Here is a 25,049-nt window from a genome sequence, read left to right as displayed (position 1 = left end):
GCCATTCCCTCGGGCCCTGTCGCTGTCACACAGAGCAGAGCTCAGCGCTGCCCCTCTGCTCCCTGTCAGGAGCTGCAGCCGCCATCAGGCCTCCATCAGCTCCTCTGCTCTGGGCTGCACAAACACGGGGCCCTCATTGGAGCACAAGCCCTCCCCTCACCCACTGGCAGCGCTGGGCCTGGTGCACCCCAGGGCATGGCTGGCCTTGTGTCTGTCAGGGCACACTGCTGACTCGTGTTCAACTTGCACTCAGAACCCTCAGATCCCTTTCTGTGGGGCTGCTCTCCACCCCCTATCCCCATTTTGTACATATATGCAGGGCTGCTCCATCCCAGGCACAGAATTCAGCACTTCCTCTTGTTATAGTTAGCGCTGGTGACTGGTTGGTGATTGCCCAGCTTTCTAACTTGTCAACACAAGGCCTCTCTGCCCTCAAGGGAGTCAACAGCTCCTCCTAATTTAGTATCATCTGCAAACTTACTTAGTATGCATTCAAGTCCTGTGTCCTGAAAACTTTTAGAAATACTGTAAAAAAACTGGCCATAACTTGGAGCTCTGTGTAACCCCACTAGTGAGTGGCCACCAGCCTGATGTAACTCCATTTATAACAACCTTTTGAGCCCAACCTGCCCATCAATTCTTCACCCTTTGCGCTATGTTTTTGTCTATCTGGATTCTCTTCATTCTTAGTAATTAGCAGAATAACCAATTAGGCTTAATGTGTAGAAAAAAAGTATTTTTTCACATGAACTTCAGCCTGTGGTACATGACTTGATGGACTCCAGCTGCCAATACAAGGGATGTCAAAACATGCTACAGCGGATAGTCTTCTAACTCAACATGCATTGCATTCAAGGCATAACAAACTCAAGTAGATCCCATTCCAGCAGGTAAAGAAGAAATGAGTATGGAGGTAAAAATTAGCATTAGTTAGCATCAGCTTATGCACAGCTGTGTGCAACATCTGTTATTTTCAAGTGGAATGAAAAATAAATGAGCAACAGACAAAGTTTTACTTCAAAAGGATAGATTTTATATAGCTGAAAGCAACTGTGAGACAAAGTACTTTGTGATTAGAGGTGAAATAATTTAAACAAAAGTGAATGATGACTGCGCTATTAAATCCTGTTTTACTAGACTCCTCCAGAAAAAAAACCCTACAGACATCACCTAAGAAGAATACCAGAATACTTAAAAAAGGAACAGAAATTGAAATAGAATATGGCTATGGAAATGAAATGATACAGGACATATCATACATACCATATACAGGACAGGAATGCATAACCAACAAAATAAAGGACAGTATAAGTTAATTAAGGGTTGTTTGGAACAAAACCTATTTGAACCATATCTTTTTATTTAGTAGGTAGAAATAATAGACTTGTCCATTTTTAGGCAGAAAAGTAAAAACATTCAGTATATTCTGATCTGAATATTTTGAAATAGGCTACAGATACTGTTAGGATGAAGAGTTTCATCAGTTGAGAAGTAGGTCACACAGTATCTACTGAAGAAAGAACAGTAACTCCAGATCACTTGCAGCCAAGAGCTGTAAAAAGAGCTGGCTGAATAACACTTTGGATGCTTAGTATCATTTTTTGTTACCTCCTGGAACTCCATGGAAGTCCCAAAACACTGAGGAGTTTCTATCCCCAGCGCCTACACGCACTGTTTGAAATGTATAATGAGCTCACTGAAAGCCTGTCAGCTTGACATTAATCTGCATTCAAACTACCAAATAGATAAATGTAGAATTTGACTTAGGGAAGATCAAAGAAAGAAAAACATTCAAATTGATATAATGAAACAATAGGTCCCAGATAAGTAAATAAGAATCTTTTTCATTGATTACGAGGCTGGTTCATAATGCTCAGGAATTCGTATAACAGAGAATTCAGTAGGGCATCAGCCTGGATATTCATTCTGACAAAGGAAACAATACAGAATGAACATAAATGGACTAACATTGGCTAGAGGGGCCTTCAGGATAAACTGTAAATGGGGAATCAAGTGTCTTTCTAAGAATGTGCCCTTCTCTCTACTGCTTAGAATTTTAATGAACAATCCTAAAGAAAATATAAAATAATCGCTGATGAGGTTTATAGGTTACTTTATTGTTGAGGGAATGATAAATAAGAAGACAGCTCTGCTGATATAAGGAAACATAAACCATTTTTGCAAGATGAGTAAAAACAAACTATAAGCATTTTAAAATAGCCAGAAGTAAACTTACATAATTTAGAAACAAAGAATGAAGGCTGTATTAGCAAGATGTAGGAAATTTATATGACTGAGAGTTTTAATAGGTTTATGTTCATGGTATAAAACTAACTGAACATGAGCTTTAAGAGAATCTCATGGACTAGCACTATCTTTGGAGGTAAAAAAATGGGTAGATTCAAATAAGAATTAGGTAACAGTTTGTCTATGCTGGATCCTGCTGTTTGCTGTATTAGAGGACTTTGTTCTATGTTACTACACTGTGGCATACCCACAACAATGCTGATAAGTAGAAGAAGCTTTAGGAGAGTGAGAAGAGATTTATGAAAAGACTGGAAAGGGCCTGAAAGAGTTTCATCTGCTTATCATTTACAAAAAACATGTTAAGAGGCTGAGCCAATCAGTTAAATTATGGTCTACGTGAGTACAGAGAACAGCACAACGACAATCAGAACTCCAATTCATTGCAGTAAAATGAGGCAACATTCTATGCTCAAGATTAAATCTTGGCACAGTCTAAAAGTGAAGTTCACTTTTTAAAATGCATATTCTGACCTTAAAATTGGTTGGTTTTCTGAAATACATTTTTAATTCAAACAATCATTTATAGAAATATTGCGATCTATACAGGACAATATTTCACTCAGGCCACCATGAATCAGTGAATAATTTCCTAACAGAAGGGAAATTATTTCCTCTTTTATTCATAAGCAACTTACTTCGGCATGTTTTCCCATCTTGCCTCAGTACAAATCCGTCATGGCATTGGCAAGTATATGAATCATCGCTATTAACACAAAGATGTTCACAGCCGTGATTGACTGATTTGCAGATGTCCTTACCTAGAAATAATTCAGATTTTATTTGATACAGTTTAATAATTGAGAACATCTAAAAAATGTAGAGACTAAAAGTATTAAGTTCCAAGCAAAATAAAGAATCTATCCTCCTCTTTGTCAGGTAAAACCACAAATAAGACCTGTTTCTAGCACAACGTGCATCCTCAGTGACCCCTGACTGAGATAATTAACATCAGTAACTTACTTTTACATGTTTTCTCATCTTCCCTTAATACAAAACCCTCGTAACACTGGCAGATGTATGAATTATCAGTGTTCACACAAACATGCTCACAGCCATGGTCAACAGAATTGCAAACGTCTTTATCTGGAAAAAAATAAGAGTGTCAGTATTTAAAACATGCCTAAAAATGCCCAGATTATAAAGGAAATCTTCTATTAAAGGTAAGTGGACTTACTTCTACATGTTTTTCCATCTTGTCTTAATGCAAATCCCTCGTAACACTGGCAGAGATATGACTCATCAGCATTAACACAAATATGTTCACAGCCATGGTCAACTGAACTGCAAATGTCTTTATCTGAGAACAGTTGATGGTTTTTGGTTAAAGCTCATCTTCAGTATATATATTATGCAAGGAGAAGTAACAGTTTTTATTATGTTTACTGACATCATTCAAAGAAACTGACAAAAACTTATGCAGAAAACACTTCTAATTCTTGGTACTTGAAAAATTGTAGGTGTTTTTTGTTTGCTTGCTTGTTTTTGTCTCAAGTCGTATCAATTTGGCTAGTAAACTATACTATTACTGTTCACTGAGTCTCTCACAAGCTTCTAGCAGGTATAACAATATTAATCCCACATTATGATTAAGTTACAGAAGTGTTTCTAGTTAAAAGATTTCCACTAACCTACATAGTACAGATAAAAGTCTTATCTAAGTAGTAAGAATACTTACTTCTGCATGTTTTCCCATCGTCTCTCAATAGGAAACCTTCATGACACTCGCAAGCATAAGAGTCATCTTTGTTAACACAAATATGCTCACAGCCATGGCTGATTGATTTGCAGATGTCCTGTCCTGGGAATTAGTTATAGATACAGTTTGGAATGATAATGTGTTTCAAAAGGATCAAAAGAATGTTTTCTAGTGAGAAGTGAAGAAGCAATAAATACTTTTCTTTCCTTGCCTAATGCACATGCAGAAATGTTCTATATATATGTGTGTGTGTTACTCACTTCTGCATGTTTTCCCATCATCTCTCAATATGAATCCTTCACGGCACTTGCAGATGTAAGAATTGTCAGTACTAACACAAACATGCTCACAGCCATGGTTGACTGATTTGCAGACATTTCTACCTGAGAAGAAATCAATAGATAAAGAATTGTGTTAGTTAAGGGCCAGATGGTTTGTCTTACAGCTTCCAGTTACTGAATATTCTTGTCCTTGCTGGTATTCTGGACTCAATCCTCATTTACAGCATTTACTGTAAGTGTTTATTTGTAACAAAGAGCTAAATCTCTGTTCTACAGTTTTTACAACCTTATTATTAATGAGACAAGCAGAATTTCTCTCTGTTCACACAAACTAGCAAAGTAGAGTGTTTGTTTGATATAGGTAATACAAAACTGATAAATGCAATACAAAATTGATAATACAGAGCTTTTCTTTGTCATGTCAGTGTCTGGGTTACTTTAATTCTTTTAAATGTTATTTAACCAAAGATGCTGATGAAAATCTTGGATACGATTGGCATTATAGAATACTTTATGCCTCTGTTTTCCGAAGACTTGTCCACAGTTCTTCTCTGATAACTCAGCTTGCTCTCTAATACCAGGGAAATTTTTTTATACATCTGCCATTCATCATAACTACATAATGTAGCCAAACGTATAATGCAATTATGATATCTATTTTGCAATCAACCTTATCTCACACTGGGCAAAGGAATGAATATTCCATTAGAACTGAAGGCTTCTTTTTGCTGTATAGGCTTTTTGAAATGTTACATATTTGTGCCTTGATTTGAGAAGAAAACTATAGTTGTCTAATGTAAGTTGGAATATGATTATTTTGGATTCACAGCAGACCAGTGTGTGTTCAGACACAATTTTATACATTCCAGATGTTTAGGGAGAGACTCAGGTGCCCAAAAGTATGCACTCAGTGCCACTTCAGATGCCCTTGAGCAACCAAGAAATCAACATACTGCTGGCAAACATGACACCAAAGGGAAACTTGTGAGCTTCTGTAAAATGTCATGTAAAATGTCACTGGAAAGCAATATTTAAGCAATCAAATCCTACCTTACAGACTTATTTTCTACATATGTAAAAAAAAATCAAATATTGACTTGCTGAATAACTTACGTTTACATGTTTTCCCATCACTCCGAAGCCTGTATCCTTCAAAACACTGACAAGTGTAAGATTTGTCACCATTTATACACAAATGTTCACAGCCATGATCACTCAGAGCACAATAGTCAACTCCTGCAGGAGCAATTTAAGTTATTGAAATAATTAACAATTAAACCATCATTTATAATATTTGCATGGCATATAAGCAATAATTCTGTCCTTTATCTGATAATATGTGCATACATACCTTCAATTACATTTAAGAGGGCCCCGTGGTATACTCTGAATTAATTGCTGTAAGTGGAGTTGTTGAGCTTGCATAGCACAGCTCAACAGAATCTGGGTCTCAGTACTCACAGACTGAATTACTAAAACCTGATGCTTTAATAATGTTTTTATAATGACAGAATAGGTACCTTGTGAACATTCCAAGATGGTTTCTAAATGACCTGATGTAAATAGGGCAGGCAGAAAATCCCTCTGGGACCTCAGAAATCTTTGGCTTAGGCTAATCAAGTTTTGCAAAGAATTGCAAATGACAAGACCTAAGGCCCATTTTTTCTTCTCAAATTTCCTAAGGGTTTCTTATTTGAAGTACCAAGACATAATATTCCCTCAACTCTGCAGGCAGCACTGACTACTTTTTATATGCTACAAACACAGTGTCACACTTTTTTCTTTGTATTTAGTTGTCAGAGAAGAAATCTGTTTACCACTCAGGTATTCTCCCAGCTGTCTTAAGATACCTGTGCAACTGTGTATGACACCAGTGTTGTGAATCCCAGATGTTTTCCTTCTAGGAGTGGTGAATGTTAAATGCTAATCCCTTCCACTCAGCTGCTCATTCAGGGTATCACAAAGTGCAGAAAAAACTTTTCATGATAGTCTAAAAAAAAATGAGGTTTCAGCAGCTCATCTGGAACTCAGGAATAAGACGTCCTATACCTAAATAAATAAGAGGAGGTGGGTATATGGCCAAGAAGAACAATTCAAAAGGTCTCCGCTGTATTGCGTGGAGGGATTCTAGAAGCCATAGCATGTTTTTAATGCTGCTGATGGGTCTTCAACTACAGCCTGGAGGAAAATGACTGAATGGTAAAAAAATACCAAAGCAACAAACCACACCTATTTTTACTACAAAGGAAAAAAAGACTTCCCATTCACAAGTTCTTAAAGATATAGTTTGTCTATTTCTGATTTTTCAGTGGTTCTTTTAGATAATATTCAAACTATTTCTAGTAGACCCCAATGCCTTTATGCATTACAATATGTGCATTATTGTTCTCCCCAGTTTAGAGTGTCCAATGACAAAAGCAAAATCTGCCAAGAGATTGGGTGGGAATAAAAAGGGTAGCAGAGAGGCAAAGACAAGGCTAAAGACAAAGGCAAATTGTTTTGCTGATTTGCTTCACTCTTCCTGAAATCATTATTGTGTCAACTTGGTATCTATTAAAACTGTGTTGCCCAAGTGCAAGTGAAGGAGCAAAATCTGCAGCTGCTTCAAAGTTCAACAAGCTTGAATAATATCATACCTCCACAATCTATAGAAAAGGCAGCCAAAACTTTCTCATCAAAGAGAATTTGTCCAGGAAAAATGAACAGGAAAAATACATTCACATTCCTCTTTTTCTGGCCCTTTCTATGTATTATTTTTTCCAGTGATTGAGGTAATTTCTGAAATCACAATGATTCTCAATGATCACTCGATCTGTAAAGGGTGGAGGGCTGGCAGGACAACTTTTATTCACTTATTAAGGGCTCACATGCAAGCTGTAAAGCTGCATGGGACTCACATTTCTCCTGCCTCAGACTAGATAACGCATTTTGCCTGGGGGATGCTGCCATCAAGATGGCCATAAGACTGAAGTACTGTCCTCAGCACCTGGGGATGAACAGATCTCCCAAAACACTTCTAAAAACCACTAGGATTTACAGCCATATTGACAAATGTCCTTTTCTTAGTCCTTTTTCTCTCTATGCTTGTTTTCTAAACATTATTAAGGTGTTTTTGAAATGTAGTCTGTGAACTGAAAAATAGAAATCACAATTTTTTTTAGTTAGAACCGACTCGAAATACCATCTAGCTCCAAATCCATGTTCTAGCTAAGTAGGGCTGCTCAAACTTCCAATCAACCTGGCCTTGAACACATCTAGGGATGGAGCATCCATAGCTTTTCTGGGCAACCTGTTCCAGCACCTCACCACCCTCACAGTAAAGAATTTCTTCCTTATATTCAATCTAAACCTATTTTCATTGTGTTTGACCTCACTGAACTTCAGAAGGTTCACACAGGCCCACCTGTGGAGCCTGCCCATGTCCCTCTGGGTGGCATCCCCTCCCTCACCCTGCAGGTGTGTTCTCTTCCCTGTGTGAAAACAGAAACCTTTACCACGTAGGCTGAGATCAAGCGTGTTCTCAGATGACTTACGTGAGCAGGTTCGTAGGTCTTCATTGATGACAAATCCTTCAGCGCACTGACAGACGTAGGAGTCATCAGTATTTAGGCACAGTTGCTCACAACCATGATTGTTTTCTGCACAGTGGTCCACTCCTATTATTTGTGTTAATAATTGTAGAAAGCACATTATTTTTTTAAATACATACACTGTAAAACTATAGCTCATGCACAAACAAGGGAAAAGGATCAGTATATATATTTTTTATTTATGCAGTATGCCCATCTATGTTAGAAAATGGAGTTAATTAACAACACCTAAGTGCAAGGAATACAGCAACTCCACAAAGCAAACAACAAACCTGATCAATCAGAGATTTCCCTTGCCAAACTAATACAAAGCAGTTAATGGAGAGTCTTGAGGCCCAGCCTGGCATTACCCACAGGATCGCAGTTTCCTTCTTTAAAACACATGACTCCCTTTTGTTAACCACAAAATTGTCTCAGAGAGAAAGAACGAGAGTAACATGTATCATTTACTTGTTTTTCCTATTTTAATTCCAATTCTAGCTAAGATAAAATAGAATAACTTTTGAATCTTATATGAAACCGGTTCACAGAACAGACAGCAAAGTTGTAGGCTGAAATATGTGCACTTGCCAATGTACCATGTAATCTGCTGACTCTGGAAGGACAGAAGAAGCACATTTTAGGAAGAAAAAACACTTTATACCGAACTTTCTCGTAACATTTTATTCCTGACTTGTTAATGACTATTTTTAGTTGTATAGGCTCCAATCACTTTAGCTTAACTTGATCAAGTGTAGCAGAGTTCCTTCAGGCACGAACAGTCTCATATGTTTCTATTTGCAAATCATTTACAGATGTGACCAGACACGTCCACATAAAAAACAACAACAACAAAAAGGCAACAAACCTACACTTAATGTAAATTTACTTAGTTTTAAATATTGACATCTATTTGTTTATTTAGCTAGGCAAAGATGTTGCAGGACTCCAACGAGTCCGTCCAGATTTCCCATTATACATAAATAGAGATAATGTTGGCTTAAACAAATGAAGTTGAGGTGTAAGCTTTTACTAGTTCAAGCAAGTTCCAGCTGGAACATTCTCCTTATTCCAAGGACTTACATCATCATAAAGAGGCTTGTGTAACTTCTTGGATCACATAAAAAATGTGCAAAGGAGCCGTCTGGCACCATCTTTTACAATGCAAACACCTACACTCATGTGAATGTTATCACTTAAATACATTGGATTATGCAGAATCTTTTAACACATGCTTTCAAGGAGTGGGGTACTCAGAAAGCTGCCAATCTGCAGGTTGTAGAAAGTAGTATAAGAGTACATTTGTTCATCATGAGTGCTGCATTACATTTGTTTTTTCTGTCTTCAACAACTGCAAGAAGGATGATAAGGGGAAGGGAGAGGGGAAAGGTCTGTATAAAAAAAAGACAGACAGTGTTTTGTGACAGATATATTTTTAGATATTCAACTTGTTATTGCCTAAAAACATAATTCTTCAAATGTTCTGAGCTCTTGCATCAACAAGTTTCCTTAAATATAGCCTTATCGCAAATAGTTTATTTAAAAATATGATTCCCTGGCCTACAGACTATTTTTAGCTTAACTGGTAGCATTTCTTTGGCAATATATGTCAATAGTACATGAGGCAAAAACACTACTGATATTTTAGCTGATGTGCAAAATAGTTCTCTGAGAAAAAAAAGTGTTTTCTGAAAACCAGGTGACAGCAAGTGGGCAACGGTGTTGGTGTTTTCTGTTGCAGTGCTGGTCCTTTAGTAGCATCCTTATTAATAGAAGACATTCTACCAAATAGACTGAGGAAAGTGTAAACATACGTAAGAAGGAAGTTTCTATGCATCTGTGCATAGTGTATCTTTAACATATGTTAGCTTTATGTGTGCTGCAGTTTAAACATCATGTAGCAATGATACAGACATTTAGAGTAAGATCTGCCTTTGTGTTAGACACCATGGCTGAACAACTTTTCCCATTTATTAGGACTGGAGATGATACCTTAGTTCTGTATTAAATCTGGGATCCTGCCACAGCATTATTTCACTAGAGCTCACTTGTGGCTGACCTTACAGAAACACAGGTTTGCATAACTCAGAAAGGTCACAGAAAGGACCCAGGAGCATTTTCTCATTCTATTCACACCTCAACCCACTGCAGTAACCAGCTGCTGCAGTTCAAGACACAATCTACGTGTATTGTGATCACGTGGTAGGGAATATCCAAGATGACATTTGCACACAAATATAATACAGTCCTTTTGCCCCTATGCTCACCAAGGCACATCCATTCTATAAAAATCTGGATGTATTGAAATACCATATAAACATTAAAAGCAACAAAATAGTGTGGACTGCTGTACAAAGAGCACTGTATCGACAATCATAGGATCACAGAATGGCACGGGTTGAAAAGGACCACAATGACCACCCAGTTTCAACCCCCTGCTGTGTGCAGGGTCACCAACCACCAGAGCAGGCTGCCCAGAGCCACATCCAGCCTGGCCTTGAATGCCTGCAGGGATGGGGCATCCACAACCTCCTTGGGCAACCTGTTCCAGTGCGTCACCACCCTCTGTGTGAAAATGCTTCTTAGAATGCTTCTAAGAAAGCATCTCTAAGACTGAAAGAAAACATAGTTTCAAAAATATATACAAGTTATAAGATTCAAGAGATATAACTTCCTTGTTCTTAACAAGCTTCCTATTCATAGAACATCAGCAGTAAAATCCCTCCCCTCTCCCTCCCCCCAGGGACTGAGTCACCAGATCAAGCTAGTTCTTTACTGACAGCATTACACTGAAAACCTGGGTGACTCTGTGTTCCCACTCAGGAGGAGCTGTAACACTCCACTGGACCGGGTGATCCTGTGGGTCTTTTTCAACCTCGGTGATTCTATGATTCTATGAAAGTCTTTGTGAAGTAAATAATATGTATAATTGGTTTATAACCCCAACATTACTGAGGCTGTTTACACAGTTCGATGGAAACTGTATAGGGTTTCCTATTTGATTTTAATTTGTTTTCCATAACTACATTACATTCTATTACCTACTCACAGTTAATGAGGTACATCTGTCTTGACTAAAACAACTCAGGAAAGCAAAGTGGAATTAAAAATTAAACCAAATACTAAAAAATTAAACCAAATACTAAAAAAAAAAAACCTGTTTGTATCACTACAAAACAAAAGGTCACAAAGTTTTAAAAAGAGTAATAAACTTCTTGGTCTTGAGCTGTTATGGTTCCCTTATTACACCTCAGGTTTTACTCAATCTCTTCAGAAAGTGTTTAATACACAACCTATTCTATAAAACAGCAACCTTTCCACCATAGATGGCTCAGATAAAATTTTAGTTTGTAAAGAAATATTTCTTTCAACCTTTACTAGAAAGAAAACTTTCACCCTTTCAGAAAAGAGAGCATTCACAGAAGGCTTAAGAAATGAAAGGAGATGAACTTCACCATGTCCAAAAGATTACTCACTTTTGCATGTTTTCTTATCTGGATTAAGTCTAAACCCTTCTTGGCATCGACAAAAATAGGAATCATCTGTATTAACACATTCCTGTTCACAGCCATGGTCCTGAAGAGCACAATAGTCTGGTCCTAAATGGCAAGAACTTAGGTCAGTGATGAATATAATTTCCCAGAAACAGGGTAGGTAAAAACCATATGCCTCTTTTTTCTTTCATCGGGTAGATTTTTTTTTTCCACATGCACCATTTGTAACTCTTAACATATTGTTTCAAATTGTGAAAATGAAACATTCACCTTCTAAAATGATCACCTTCTAAACTATCTGCCATATTTGGGTATACCAGCTATGTATCCTTAAATAAACTCTTGGAAAACACATGCACTACACGCAGTACAGAAGTTAGAAAATTAAGTATCTCTTAAAATTAACTTGTGAATTATTATTCCCAGAAATAATGAGCTTCCTGAAGAATGAACTGTTCTTTTCTTCTATGTGTGGTGATCTAACACAATTGAGCCTTCACATGTGAGGAAAGCATTCACCGATAATAAACCAAACAGTAGCAGTGGCAGAAGTCCTCTTTTTAACTCAGTAGATAGGAATTACCTCTGCCTTCCTCACCAATAATCTGAGTTTACCGCTCTCTTCACACACAGAGTATTCTGCCAGTGTTGGCAGGATTCCCCTAATGAGCTGTGCTCCTTTTATTTCATTCTGAAAAAATTGGAGTAAATCTCAGAAAAAATTTGTAAGACACACATGACTGTGTGATAACATTTATATTTTCAAACTTTCCTTTGTAGCTATGAGCATTGAAGTTTACTTTCAATTTCTGAATGAAAAAACATGATTCTAAGAAAATCACAATGTCCTGGGAGCTGGAGCCATTGGCCCCAGCCTGTATATTGATACTGTGATCTGGTCTACAGAGCTTGGAACACATCAAGTGTAAGGAAAAGTGGCTTGCTAAATGTTTGTTGTATTTATGCTTAGATTCAGGATATACATTTTAAATGAGAATGGTTACACATATTTGCACATTCCTCTCTGACTACAGTTTCTGAATCAAACCCAGTGGCCTACGACATCCAGCCACTTCGACTCCTCCTTAGCTGCAAACTGATGGAATTTTCTCCCTTATAATTTAAAGTATTTATAACAAAAGATATGGCAGTTAATATGGCAACTGAATTCTGAGATGCAAAATTGTGAGAAGCCTTGTTTGTAGCCTCCACACCTTGATTAGGGAGCTACAATTCATGTTAGGCTCTTGCCCATTCTCCCCTGAGCTATGTTATTAGCATGCCTGTGCATGCAAGGGCCTTGCACAGCTTATCCTGACCAACAAACTGGCTGACTTGATTTCCTGGATTGGCCTTGGACATCTCTTTACAGTATGGACTTGTCTGGTGGTCACTGAACTGTTGACTGAGCCTGGATACTGTGATACTGTGATACCTGTTCAGTTCTATTTTGGCACTGTGGGAACTGAAGGACCTGTCAGAGCGATTATTGACTCTGCTTGCCCTATAGTCATCCACAGATCTCAATTTGCATTCCCTTGTGCAGCAGTGCACTTTCAACAAAAGATCTCTTCCACTCCATATAGACCCAGCATTAAGCCACAAATGTGCCCATATTGTTTCTAGTCAAGAACAGATGGGAAATGACAGTAGGAAGGCAGCGGTGGAGTCTGTTAGCCCATCTGACCAAAAGGATTTAGGAGATTGGTTTGTCTATAAATAGCTAGCAGAAGGCTCTGATTTACATGCTTTTGTTCAGGTTGGAAATTTCAACCATCCAAACACCTATGGGGAATGTAAGGTGGCATTGTACAGACTCAGAATGTTCCTGCACTGTAATGGGGACAATTCCCTAACACAAATTCTGGATGGCTACACTCGACTTAGTGCTATGACCATGAGATGACTAAGCTCATAATCCAGAATGATGGGAGAAGAAGGAACAGAATTTGGACTTTGGATTTTACAAGCTCATATTTCAGCTTATTCAGGGAATTGCTAAGAAAAATCCTCTGGGAAAGAGCCATGAAAAGAAGCCCAGGAGAGCAAAATGAGTTTTAAAGAAAACATACTAAGAAGTCAGGAACAAATGATCCTTTTCATGCTGGAAAATCTGCTTTGTTAATTAAGAAACTTCTCAATAAACTAAAACACAAAAAGGCAGAATAGCAGAAGGAGAAAGAAGGGGAAAAAAAACACCCAAAGCCCAGATGGACCTATCACAACTGAAGTGCACAAAGGGTTCCTCTCAGAACCAATTTCCAAATATATGAAGAAGAAGATAAACAGGAATAGCCAACATAGACCTATGAAGGGCAAATCATGACTGACCAACCCAATTGCCTTCAACTGTGAAACTACCGGATCTGTGGACAAAGGGAGATCATCTTGGTGCTGTTTCCCACAGTACCCTCATTTGGAAGTTGAGGAAGTATAGGCAAGAAGAAAAGACTATTAGAATGAAAATTTTCTAAGCTACCATCCTGAAAGGGCACTGATGTACAGCTTCATGTTTCGCTGGTTGCTGATAGTGGCCAAAGTACCACAAGGGGACAGTAAGGAGCAGCACACTGCTAAAAAACCTTTATTAGTCACAGACAGATGATGACATAAGGTATACCGTATTCAAATCTGTGGATTACACTAAATTAGGGACAGCAACTGTAAGCAAGCAGCAGTACCAAGAAACCTTGATAAACTTTACAGCTGGACCAACAGAAGTCTTACGAAGTTCAGCAAGAACTGGAAAGTTCTACATCTGTGCTGGAAAAACCTCCAGCAGCCCAGTCATCACAGGACAGGTCTAGGGTGGCAGAGCAAGGTGACAATGAAGCTTGGAAGTCAATCTATTGGTCAGGATTCTGGATCAATGAGTGCTAGTGCCTGAATCTGGCCTATGCATTTCTGGAGACCATCATGTCTAAGCATTGTTGGGAAAGGAACCAGAAGGAACTGAAATGAGTTTTCTAGGATATAGGCAGGGGTGAGGAGAAGGTCCTGAGGATGTAAAGGATGCAGTTTGAAGGTCTTTGATCAGTTCAAATTGGGAGAGAAAACTGATTAAAATTCCCATTCTTAAATTGAAGGAATTCACAAGAATTTTTGCTTTGGCAGTGGAATGCACTTACACTATACAAGATTTCCAAAACATATGGATATGGAAATATAAGAGAATTCAGCCAGCTCTTAGCTGACAGATACTTGACAAATGGGCTGCTTCATACAAGCTACAAGCAACATGAACCAGTTTCAAGTGTAATCTGTCTCTTGGGGATGAAGTAAATTCATCTCTCTGAACTCTGTTGATCTATAAATCAGGTGTGTCTGGTCTGGCAAAACATCTAACTCCCTACACAGTCAAGGAAAATACAGCCAGGGGTATGACACCTTCTGGAAGTACATGTCTCTTTTTCAGGATTATGAGGTCAGATGTACAGTTTGAATTAGACATTTTCTTTCTAAGTATTAAGTGAAACAGGTATCAAGCATAATGCCCAAAGCAGTCTAAAGGTTAACTTAGTCTCTTAAGATGAAGACTGAAATGCCCCCTGTAGAATCACAGAAATGCAGTGCTATATTCAGGATTTTTTTGAGAAAAAATGGTTCTTCTCATTATTAGATAGCACAGGCTAAATTTATCACTGGTGTCAGCAATTCCACTCACCTAAAAACTAATAGCATTTGTCTGCTTACAAATGCAGCAGTAAGGTATAGTTACCACGGTCTGTTTTTACAAGAAAAAAAGTCAACTAGGAGTGTATATCAAGGCTTTCCCTTTGTATTTCCCAAAGTTTGTTATTATATTATACTCTATGAAGGTTTTAGCTTGTTCACCCACCTAGCGAAAGCCTTGGCAAAAGTGTTTTTGGTCTGCAAGTTGTCTTCCACTTTGTACCTCTTCCAACTCTGGTAACTTTTGAACTTGTTAGTCCAGTGTCAATTAAATTTGAGAAACAAGCAAACCTCTGAAGTTATTATAACCTGGTAGAAACATGGAAGCTTTGTAGAGGCTATTCATTTTCTCAGAGACACCTTTGGCACAAGGTATCAAAGAACACACTATGGAAGAAAATCTACAAGAAAACAGGCTGCAATGTCTCTTCTGATGTGGAACAATTCACTCTTTAATTTTAGCAACCAAGATGATTACAAATCATCTTGTACAGCCTTGTTCACCTAGGTAGGAAGATGATATTCTAAATGAAAAATCTGGATAATCAAATAGACTATGCAAGACAAAACTTTTGGCTCACACTATTGGAACAGGAGCCCATTCATACAAGGGGCCTCTCCACCTACACCCTCTTCATAAAAATAAACTACTGCTCAAAACATCTTTATTTACTTTTATGACGTTTGGCTTCAAGGGCACTCCATCATTTTCTATACCCAACATATTACTCAGTGTTCCCAGGAACAGTGAGAATTAGAAAGAAGGAGTACGTACTGTTCATAATTAAACCTTATCACAACTTACTTCTGCAAGTTCTTTTGTCTAGATTCAAAATGAACCCTGGGTGGCATCTACAATAGTAAGAGTCCTCTGTGTTAACACATTCATGTTGGCAACCTTGATTATCCACAGCACAGTAGTCTACAACTGAAAAAGAACAAGAGCAACATGTATAATTAGAAATACAGAATTAGAAATACAGAATTAGAACTATTACACATAGTGATTATATACTAGTTATACACAGTAGCTACAAGAGAAGGAAAAGCTGACATAATTTTTGTCCAGAAGAGCTTTTCTGCAAAAAGCAGCACACTTCAAATTAGATTTCAGATGAGTCCCAGATTATCTCTCCTACTTTCTGAACATTTATTAACTCTGTCAGGAACTTTCTTACTGCGTTTTCTCAAATCTGGAAACCATGCCTCACTCATTAACTTCGTCCAGATCTTCATAATGTAGACCAGGGAGTTGCAGAATTTATTTTATTCAGTTTTGTCTTCTATCTGTTCAGACCCAGCCCTTGAATTACTTCCTAGCTATATTAATTATCAAGACCTGTCCCAGCAGCTTGTATATATAAGACACCGATAGCAAAACCTTCTGCTTTGCTCCAGAATCATCCTGTAAAATCAGGCACAACTATGAAGCCTGAGAGCTTCAGCTGATTTTCACCACTATTTTTCTTATATAATTCCTTTTGTGGGAAAGAAATAAAACACTGTTAGTCTAGTCACATATTTTTTAAGTCTGATCATCTATTACACAAACACATACTTGCAAGATAAATTGCCAAAAGGGTACTAATGTAATACTTCAGAGTTTACTCAGACACTCTCATTTGAAAGCACTAAGGAGGTTAAGTTAATTTTGTTATTTTATTTCTTCACAGGTAAAGCTGTTTCTTTACGCAGAAGGCCCTGGAAGAACTGAAAGACAATTCACAAAGCAATTGTCCTGCCACCAAGAGCTGCCAGGCCCACTCAAGTTTGGCAAGTTTACTCTATTCCTTCCACAGAAGACAGTAATGTATCCAACTTCACACAGATGTTTAATGTGACAGTTTCCCCATCTTTGCCAACTGAGTAATATTTTTTATTACTCTATACTGCTGACCCTCCCAAACTACTTCTAAGATTGAGTAGTTTGTTTTAATCAAATTATTTATTTTCTCTGTAATTGTCCTTCCTTTGCAAACAACACACACTCAGGTGTGCTAAGATACTTGGTCATGGTCATCTTGAAGTTCTACCATGATACCTGCAACTGCCCAACTAAAGATTATGAAGTTGAGAGACAACTAAATAGGTCAACTAGTCTTAGAATCCTTTATGAGGAACACTGCTTTTGGAGATGTGTATTTATCTGTCCACTCCCTCCACAGACCCTTGTTTCTCGCAGGCTTAGCCCTGCAGACTGGTATTAGTAATCTGCCTATGATTTAATTTCACTTTCAGCTTCACATTTCATTTTGGTAGTACTTGCTTAGAAGTGAAACTTGCCAACAACCTACGAATCAGCAAGTAAGTTGCCAATGAACTTTTATCTTCCTGAAAAAAATTGGGAAGGATTATAAACTTACATATCATATACTAAAGCACTGTAATCCTACTGTAAATATACAAAATCTATATAAGACCAATGCAGAATGATATTTTTCTCACTTTTGTTAAGTTTTATTATTTTCATATTTCTGTACTGTTAACATATTGAAACCAGAATGCTAATGCTTAATGTTAACCATGACTACCTCAATATAATCTTTTTCTAAGGGAATGACAATGGAATTTTGCACAAGCGAGAGATGAATGCAGTTGTCATCTGCCCAGGTTTGTTCCAACACGTTTTTCTTGCTTAGAAGTAGTTACTGAGTGTCAAGAGCCATCTCTCACTTCCAGTTACCAGTCCTGCACTCTCGCTGCTCATGTTGCCCTCTCTGATCTGCAGGCAGCACAGATCACCCTTCTCTGGTATTGCTGTATTACTACTAATATTTATACAGGTTTTTCAGTCTTAATGAATTATGTTACGGAAAAGGGTACAATAATGCCTAGGAAGAGATGGTAACGTTAAGTAAAAGCATAGAAGAAAGAAAAATAAAATGAGAAAGGAGAAGAGAAGGCTAATGGAAGACCAGTTAACACCCAGAAACAAGCCAAAAAATGCAGCATTTCCAGGACTGCAGACAGGTGCCAGCAGCCAAACCACTGCCAGGTGAAGAGAGCCCAAGCCCAGCAGCTGCAGGAGCATTGCAGACAGCCCACCAGTGCCAGGAAAGACAGCAACAGCAAGAAGATGGAGAGAGTGAGACTAGGACTGTGAAGATTGCCTGCTCAGCAGCACAATAGAGAAAGTAGGGCTCATCACCACCATACTTGAACTGACAGGATTTTGATAATATAAAAGACAGTTAACGTGAAAATTTGTTCAGAAAAGGCAGATTATGGTGCTCTACTAGCCACAATTATGGCTGAAAATACTATTTAATCTACACATTTTTCATAAACGTGCTCATCCATTCAGTGGTTGCTTTAAATGGATGCATTTTAAGATCCTGTTGTGAGATTTTATTTAATTACTGCCATCCAGGTAGATGGCTGACAGCTTTGTCAATAAAACAATTAACATTGCCTTTGGTCCTTAAATAGAGAAACTAGCCCCTCGGAAAACAGGAGAACAAAATAGTAATAACAGCTCATGACACTAAGTATGAATTTGTCAGAGGAAAATATATGGTAAAGAGAACCAGGGATACAAGAACCTGCCAAGAGAAGTCATGAATTTTCTCTTTCAGATTGTATTTACATCAACCGCAGAGAAATGCCTGACCTTTACACAAAAGGCATGAGGATTAGCTAAGGTTACTGGATGAATGTCTGTGGATGTAAAATATCTAAATATATGTCTAATATATTTATTTATACAATATCTAAAAAGACACAAAATAAGTCTAAATACCCAGTTAGCTGCATTTTCAAAACATTTCAATTTCAGAAAGCAGGTTCTTAAAATGTTATATTAGTGTTGAAATTATGCTAAGGTTAAATTGTGTGAAGACATGTAAACACTCATACATTGAGAAAATGAAGCCACACATAAGGGAAGATTTTCAGGAGATTAGAGTTGATTTTCTCATGTTACCCCATGTTTCGTGTTATTCTAAGTCCCAAGTGAACATACAAGCAGAATTTTCGATTTCATACATAAATTCTATGTATTTTGCACCTCAAATAAGATTATTATGCAAGATAATCACTCTATGAAGGTAATAAGAGAGAGACTGCATTATATTAGAGTTCTTAAAAAACAAACAAGAAAGTGTAAATTGTTGGAAGCTGTTTTTCCTGGTAATTTGTAGTGGCCTGTGGCAAGACTTGGGGCCAAGCATTTAACTTCGATTTACTTCCATGAAAATTCAGCATATTTTTGAAATCAAGCACAAATTTAAGTGCTTGCTGAAGAGAACACCTAACAAATAAACTTTTTCTTAGAAGATTCTCTAGGTTACTATGTATGAGTGTGTGCATGTGTGCTTGATTCTAGAAGACAGTATTTTCCTGAAAGATGTGGGATGAAATGTTTATGAGAAAGGTGATAGCCTAACAAACATCTTAAAAATATTTACTGTGTATTAATGAGGAAGGAGTAAGAAATGAGATACGTGTATGGTAATAATGTTTTCTTGAAAAACTGTTATATTGTATATCATGTCAGTACAATGTTGGTCATAGATATACAATAAAACATAAGGCACATAGTTTCAAGACAGTAGTGTTACTTGCTGGCTGACCTAAAAGCATGCCAACCAACATATATTTTTCCATATATATCACTCATGTGAGAGAGGAGAGCTTCCCACCACTCTTACGTCTAAACTGGTGATTACATTTGACTCCTCTTTGGTTTGTTTCAAGAGATTAGCACAAGTGGCTAAGTTCATACTCACCAACACAGTTCTTTCCATTTGCATCAAGCTCATACCCTTCATAACATTGACAAACATAAGACCCAGGTGTGTTCACACAAATCTGCTCGCAGTTATGCTTCTCCACAGCGCAAAGGTCTTGAGCTACAAAGCAGAATGGCACAAATATGAAGTTATTTGACCTTCTATATTGCACGGGTTGAAAATAAATTCCAGGAAGCTGTGAAGAGCTCTTTAGAATTGAGCTCACTTTAGCACAGAACATCCAGTATTCTGTCAAGTAGAAATACTCATACACCTGTGAGAACCACCACTCAAAGCTGAGGAGCTCATTCCTTCAGCTATAGGCAGTAACAATCACAGGGACACTGGTATGTAGCAGATTTTCTTGAGCATATGTTTCTCCAGGCTTAGTTCATTTTTATGGAAAAGTAATTTTGGTATTTGTGTCTATTTTTTTTCCCTCTTTTGTGTTCAACCCCCCTAAATAAGCAATGAGGACAGAAAAGGAAAGAAAATGAGAATAAAGCAAAAGATTCATAAGTATTTAATTTCTGAGTTTTATCACTTTTCAAGTTACCCCTCCCAAGCAACACATCTCATTAGAAAAATTACTACAGAAAACGCAGTCAGTTCAGTTCCTGATGTAAGGAAGCACATTTGTCTGTCTTTAAAACAGACTAAATTAGAGTAGATTTCTGAGAATCCCAAGTTTCCCCAGTGAAATCCCTGGAAGGCAGAGTACTTTGTGCTGCTCAGGATCAGGCTTGGAAACTGCTCAACACATAACTATAATTTACAGCTACAAAAAAAAACCATGTTCTGGAACATGTTTAAGGACACTAGCCAAACAAATACTAATTTTATTTTATAGCTCTCTGCTTCATATTGTGCAGCATGATGAACAGCATAAACAGTAATTTAACTGTCTTGCTCCAATATAAACACTCAAAAATAAGCAATTTTTTTTTTCAGTCACATATGATCTTTTGTACTATTTTGTGTATTAACATAAGATTTGAGTGTAACTACAGAAGAACAAAACTAAACAAGAAGTTCAGTGAGTACAGAACAGCCATTATCTGCCATAGCCACTTTTCTCTATAAAAGTTAAGTCAGATTTGGTGAAAGGAGCAAACAAGAGGTTTTCATCCTTGCATGAATACAAAACCACCTCAACGATTTCCACCTTTTGCATGGACGCAAAACCATTTAATGACATAAATGCAAGAACATTTTATGTTGAACAAAGGCACTTTTCCCCCTGATTTAGTTCTGGAAGATAGATGAGTTGAGCTGTTTTTATTTCCTTTCACGTGGAATGCAACAAATTACAAATACACCACATTTTTTTTTTTTTTTCCTTTCACACAGTACTGAAATGCATTAAGTAACAAAACTACCATCCACTCAAAGGAGGAACGCCCTTTTCAAGCCTGGAGCAAAGCTATTAATTCATTGCTGATTTAAGCCATTTGGTTAAGGGCTTTTAGGAACTGAATAGTGACACGCTGTTCTCTCACAACATAAAAAAGGGTTCCAAAAGTTGAAAAGAATATATATTTATGTACATTTTTTATTCACTGTTTAATTTAATAAGTATTAAAATATACATGTGAGGAAACTGTTTGTGAATGAGCTAACAAGTACACTCAAAACTTAGATAAATATATCTGTTTTATGTTGATCATGTACTGCACTAAACATCAATATAATGTAGATTTATTTTACTTAGAGGTCAAGTGAAGAACACGTTGTCCCTGTGCACTGGTGAAAAATAAGCAACCTATGAAAGTAACTAACACGATCACAGACTTTGGGTTCTTCTATCGCTGCTCCTCACCATCACTCCAGAAACAAGCAGTCCAGTTTGTCCAGCTCTGGACCCCTTTGCTCACGAATTCTTTTACATCTCTGAGCTTTTATATTGTTTTAATTAGTATAAACTATTTATATAGTTTATAATCCAATGTCAGATTTTGAGTGCAATTGTCAAAACTAGGTTATAGTTTGGTAACTTAGAAAAATAGGCCATAAAGTCATGGAGTGACTTGCATCCTTTCATATTTAGCAAACTCAGGTCTACTACATCTGGTTGATGATCAAAACAAGCATATCATGTGTGATAGATAAACAGGGAAAACTGTGTCATGAGAGGCACTTTGAAAGGGAAAAAATGGAAAGAAGTAGTTAGGGGATATTACTGAAATATGATTGCGTAGTTGGAGCCTTCATTTGGGATTCCAACCACTCATTTTGGAAGCACAAATGCATGGAAGCATAGAGAATAGGCTGTGTAAAAACTGTTGTCGTCACTGTTCTTGTCTTGGCTCAGCAGCTAAACTAAGCAGTAATTAGAAAATATTTCAGATTACATTTAATTTTTTTGTTTTCTCTTAAGAAAACAAAAGCCTGAATAAAAATGCAAATAAATGTTGAATAACTTGTTGAAAACACAAAACAGAATTCAGACAGNAAATATCTACATTTGATAAGGGATGCTAGTGAGAAGGGCAAATAAAACAATGATTCCTCAAACCTCATTCCTCATCCCCTCACTCGGCACCACAGCAGGTGAACAGTTCAAAAGCAATTTCCTCCTACAACCCAACAAATCTGAACATGTCTCCACACCCCAGCAAAAAATCACCACACAATTCCAGCGCTGACATCCTCTTGACCCCACATCTAGTTGCTGAGGCTCTGACTAAAACTGTGTCTCACTGCAGAGATAAGAGCCCTAATACTCAATCTGCAGAGTCATCTCAGATACTGATGTATTCCACTGTTTCATCCCCAAAGTGACAAAGAACCCTTTAATCCCAAACTACTTGATTAAGATGCCGAGCATACAGGGGCAGGATCTGAGCCTGCATTCCTCCCCTCATCTCTAAATCACGTATTGTGAGGGGGACATCCTTTGCCCTCACCGTGATGGATTTATCCAACTCTTTCAAAACACATTTTTCAAAATAATTCTCACATCTAAATTCAGGTTGGCAAATTTGGCTTGAATCCATGGAGTCTCATGGGATAAGGAACCGCATTTTTAGCAAGCGTATTTTTCACAAGTAATACAACTTATGATCCCACAATTAATTCAAAATAATTGTGGGCAGAGAAATAAATTTGGTATGTCTTTCTCATGTAGCCTTCTGTTAATTATGAGGAAGCAAGACAAAATGGACAAAAGGAATACTGCTTATGAAGATCATATTAAAAGTGAAATATAGTCCATTACAATGAACTATAGAGTTAAGGCCAATTACTTAAAAAAAACCCAGTTTTTAATAGAAGAAATGAGAGCACAAGAAAGACTTTTCAAGCTCCTTTTTGAAAGATTGTAAGGTTATATTTCAAGCAGAGGTAGAAAGTTATCCAGAATGGTAAGTTATGTCCCTGTTTTCTAGTTTGAGGTTTATTGTGCCTTACTGTGCCACATAAGAAAAGCAACCAGTAGACTGCTATCTAGACAGGTTACTAAATTAGTTGAGATCATTTAATATGAGATGATGAAACAGTTCTTTCTTTGATTGTTGTTCCATTCTTGAACTTACTACAACAATAACATTCAAATGTAACTTTATGCAGTTACAGTGTAGCACAGCTTGATAATTAGCTTGATGTATTTCACAAAGGCTTACAAGTACTTCATTAAAAAAAAACACACACAAGAAATACAACTTCACTTTCTTAGACTCTTTGTGATTACCATTAACTATACAATGAGTTCAGTTATTCTTTATGAACCGAACTCAAACCACTGACGCTAAGTGCTTTTGAGGAGCACAAGAAGGAGTAATTTAGAAAGATAACATACTGCTGCAAGTCTTCTGGTCAGCATTCAGGATGTAACCTTGTTTACATCTGCAGACATAGGAGCCTGGGGTATTTATGCAGAAATGATCACAGCGATGCTTGGATATACTGCACATGTGTGGCACTGAAAGAAAAAATGAAGAGGTTATTAATAACTGGGCTTGCTTATTTGTTGTCACAATTTGATAATAAACGGTTGAAAATGCTTTACTGAAGTCATTTAGAAAAACTGAGTTAAATTTCAACCATCAAGACAAAAACGGAAGCTTTTGTATCTCTGAGTATAAAAAAATCCTTACCAAATAGAAATATATTTTTATTCCTAATAAAAATATGAGTTTGTATATTATCTGGTTGATACTGGCAACATCCTTTTGGACATGAAATTACTTATGGAAGAGAGATATAAACAACAACAAAAATTACAATAGAGCATCTGGAAACACCAATTGCTTGTTGGTACCATAAAAACAATGAAACAGGTACCACAAATTTACAAATAATTGTATCTTAGTTACAAATTGTTCTAGAGAACATTTAATTTCCTGAACAAAGTACCCTACAGCACAACACTAAAAAAAAATAATGATTGGAAAAAGAAAAGACCCGATGAAGAATCTTGTTTTGCCAGTTTATTAATTTTGAGGAATGTTTGGACAAGATATGACTACAGTGAAGCCAAGCATCACCTATACTCAATAAGAGGAAGCTGAGCTACACTCCAGAGTATAAGTGTTCCTGAGCCCATTTTTTTTTTTTTTAATCTGCTTATATTTTATGTCTCTAATAGCAAGTAGTAAAATGCAACAGACTGTGACAGGAAGAAAAACTAAGCAGACCTATCCTGCCAAATTCATTACTTAGCTATTTCTTCCATATCAGATTTTCTGTGGGGAAATAATGAATCTCATTGACTTTTTTCTTCCACTAGAGCACTGCTGGTATGTCATTCCTGTAATATACAGGTGAGTCGTTCTCAGAGAATAATGTGTGGAAAATAATCTGTTTTTCTCAAGGACAATTAGGGATTGATGTTCTCATTATGCTGCTAGGTTGGCAAACATCGAAATTTATGGAATGAGCATTCGACAGTAATTTTCTAGCAGCCACCATAAAAGCCCAATAAATAACTTTGCATGTAGTATGAATGGAGCCTCTGGGAAAAAAAAAAAAAGAAATAGTGTTTTTGCAATATATACTATTTACTGAGTCTTTGGAACAGTTACCAAAGTTATGCATTTATTGCTAATACAGAAACCACCACAATTCCCAAATCTCTTAATCAGTTTTTTTGAACTAATTTTCTGCCATAACATAACATCTCAAGTGCTTTTATCCGTGTGACTGCACACCTGCTGGTATTACAGGTCTCCTCATCCCTCTGTCTTTCTAAAAGTAAAGTTCGTGATCTCTGATACTTTCTAGACAGAAGAGGTACGTAAAAAACGACAAAAAAATAATTTCAACAGTTTACATATCAGAAAATCTCACCATGTTTCATCCAT

The 25,049-nt window shown here is 37.1% G+C and overlaps 1 protein-coding gene across 9 annotated transcripts in view; it reads right to left on the bottom strand.

Moving 5' to 3' along the window:
• MATN2 (matrilin 2) overlaps window positions 1-25,049 on the bottom strand; it is a 63,288-nt gene that overhangs the window by 9,410 nt on the left and 28,829 nt on the right. For 7 of the 9 annotated variants that reach the window (XM_015856088.2, XM_015856090.2, XM_015856096.2 and 4 more), the window contains 11 exons: window positions 23,546-23,668; window positions 19,747-19,869; window positions 15,825-15,947; window positions 11,330-11,452; window positions 7,818-7,940; window positions 5,398-5,520; window positions 4,264-4,386; window positions 3,983-4,105; window positions 3,482-3,604; window positions 3,268-3,390; window positions 2,943-3,065 (listed from right to left, as the gene is read on the bottom strand). In XM_015856088.2, coding sequence (XP_015711574.1) covers window positions 2,943-3,065; window positions 3,268-3,390; window positions 3,482-3,604; window positions 3,983-4,105; window positions 4,264-4,386; window positions 5,398-5,520; window positions 7,818-7,940; window positions 11,330-11,452; window positions 15,825-15,947; window positions 19,747-19,869; window positions 23,546-23,668 — 1,353 coding nt within the window. The remainder of the gene's footprint in view (window positions 1-2,942; window positions 3,066-3,267; window positions 3,391-3,481; window positions 3,605-3,982; window positions 4,106-4,263; window positions 4,387-5,397; window positions 5,521-7,817; window positions 7,941-11,329; window positions 11,453-15,824; window positions 15,948-19,746; window positions 19,870-23,545; window positions 23,669-25,049) is intronic. The other 2 variants (XM_015856095.2, XM_015856094.2) reach the window with 2 other exon arrangements.

Source organism: Coturnix japonica, chromosome 2, assembly GCF_001577835.2.
Source record: "Coturnix japonica isolate 7356 chromosome 2, Coturnix japonica 2.1, whole genome shotgun sequence".
In the NCBI taxonomy this organism is placed as follows: Eukaryota; Metazoa; Chordata; class Aves; order Galliformes; family Phasianidae; genus Coturnix; species Coturnix japonica.
The sequence above is the reverse complement of the archived record's forward strand: the minus strand, read 5'-3'. Positions and strand labels throughout refer to the sequence as shown.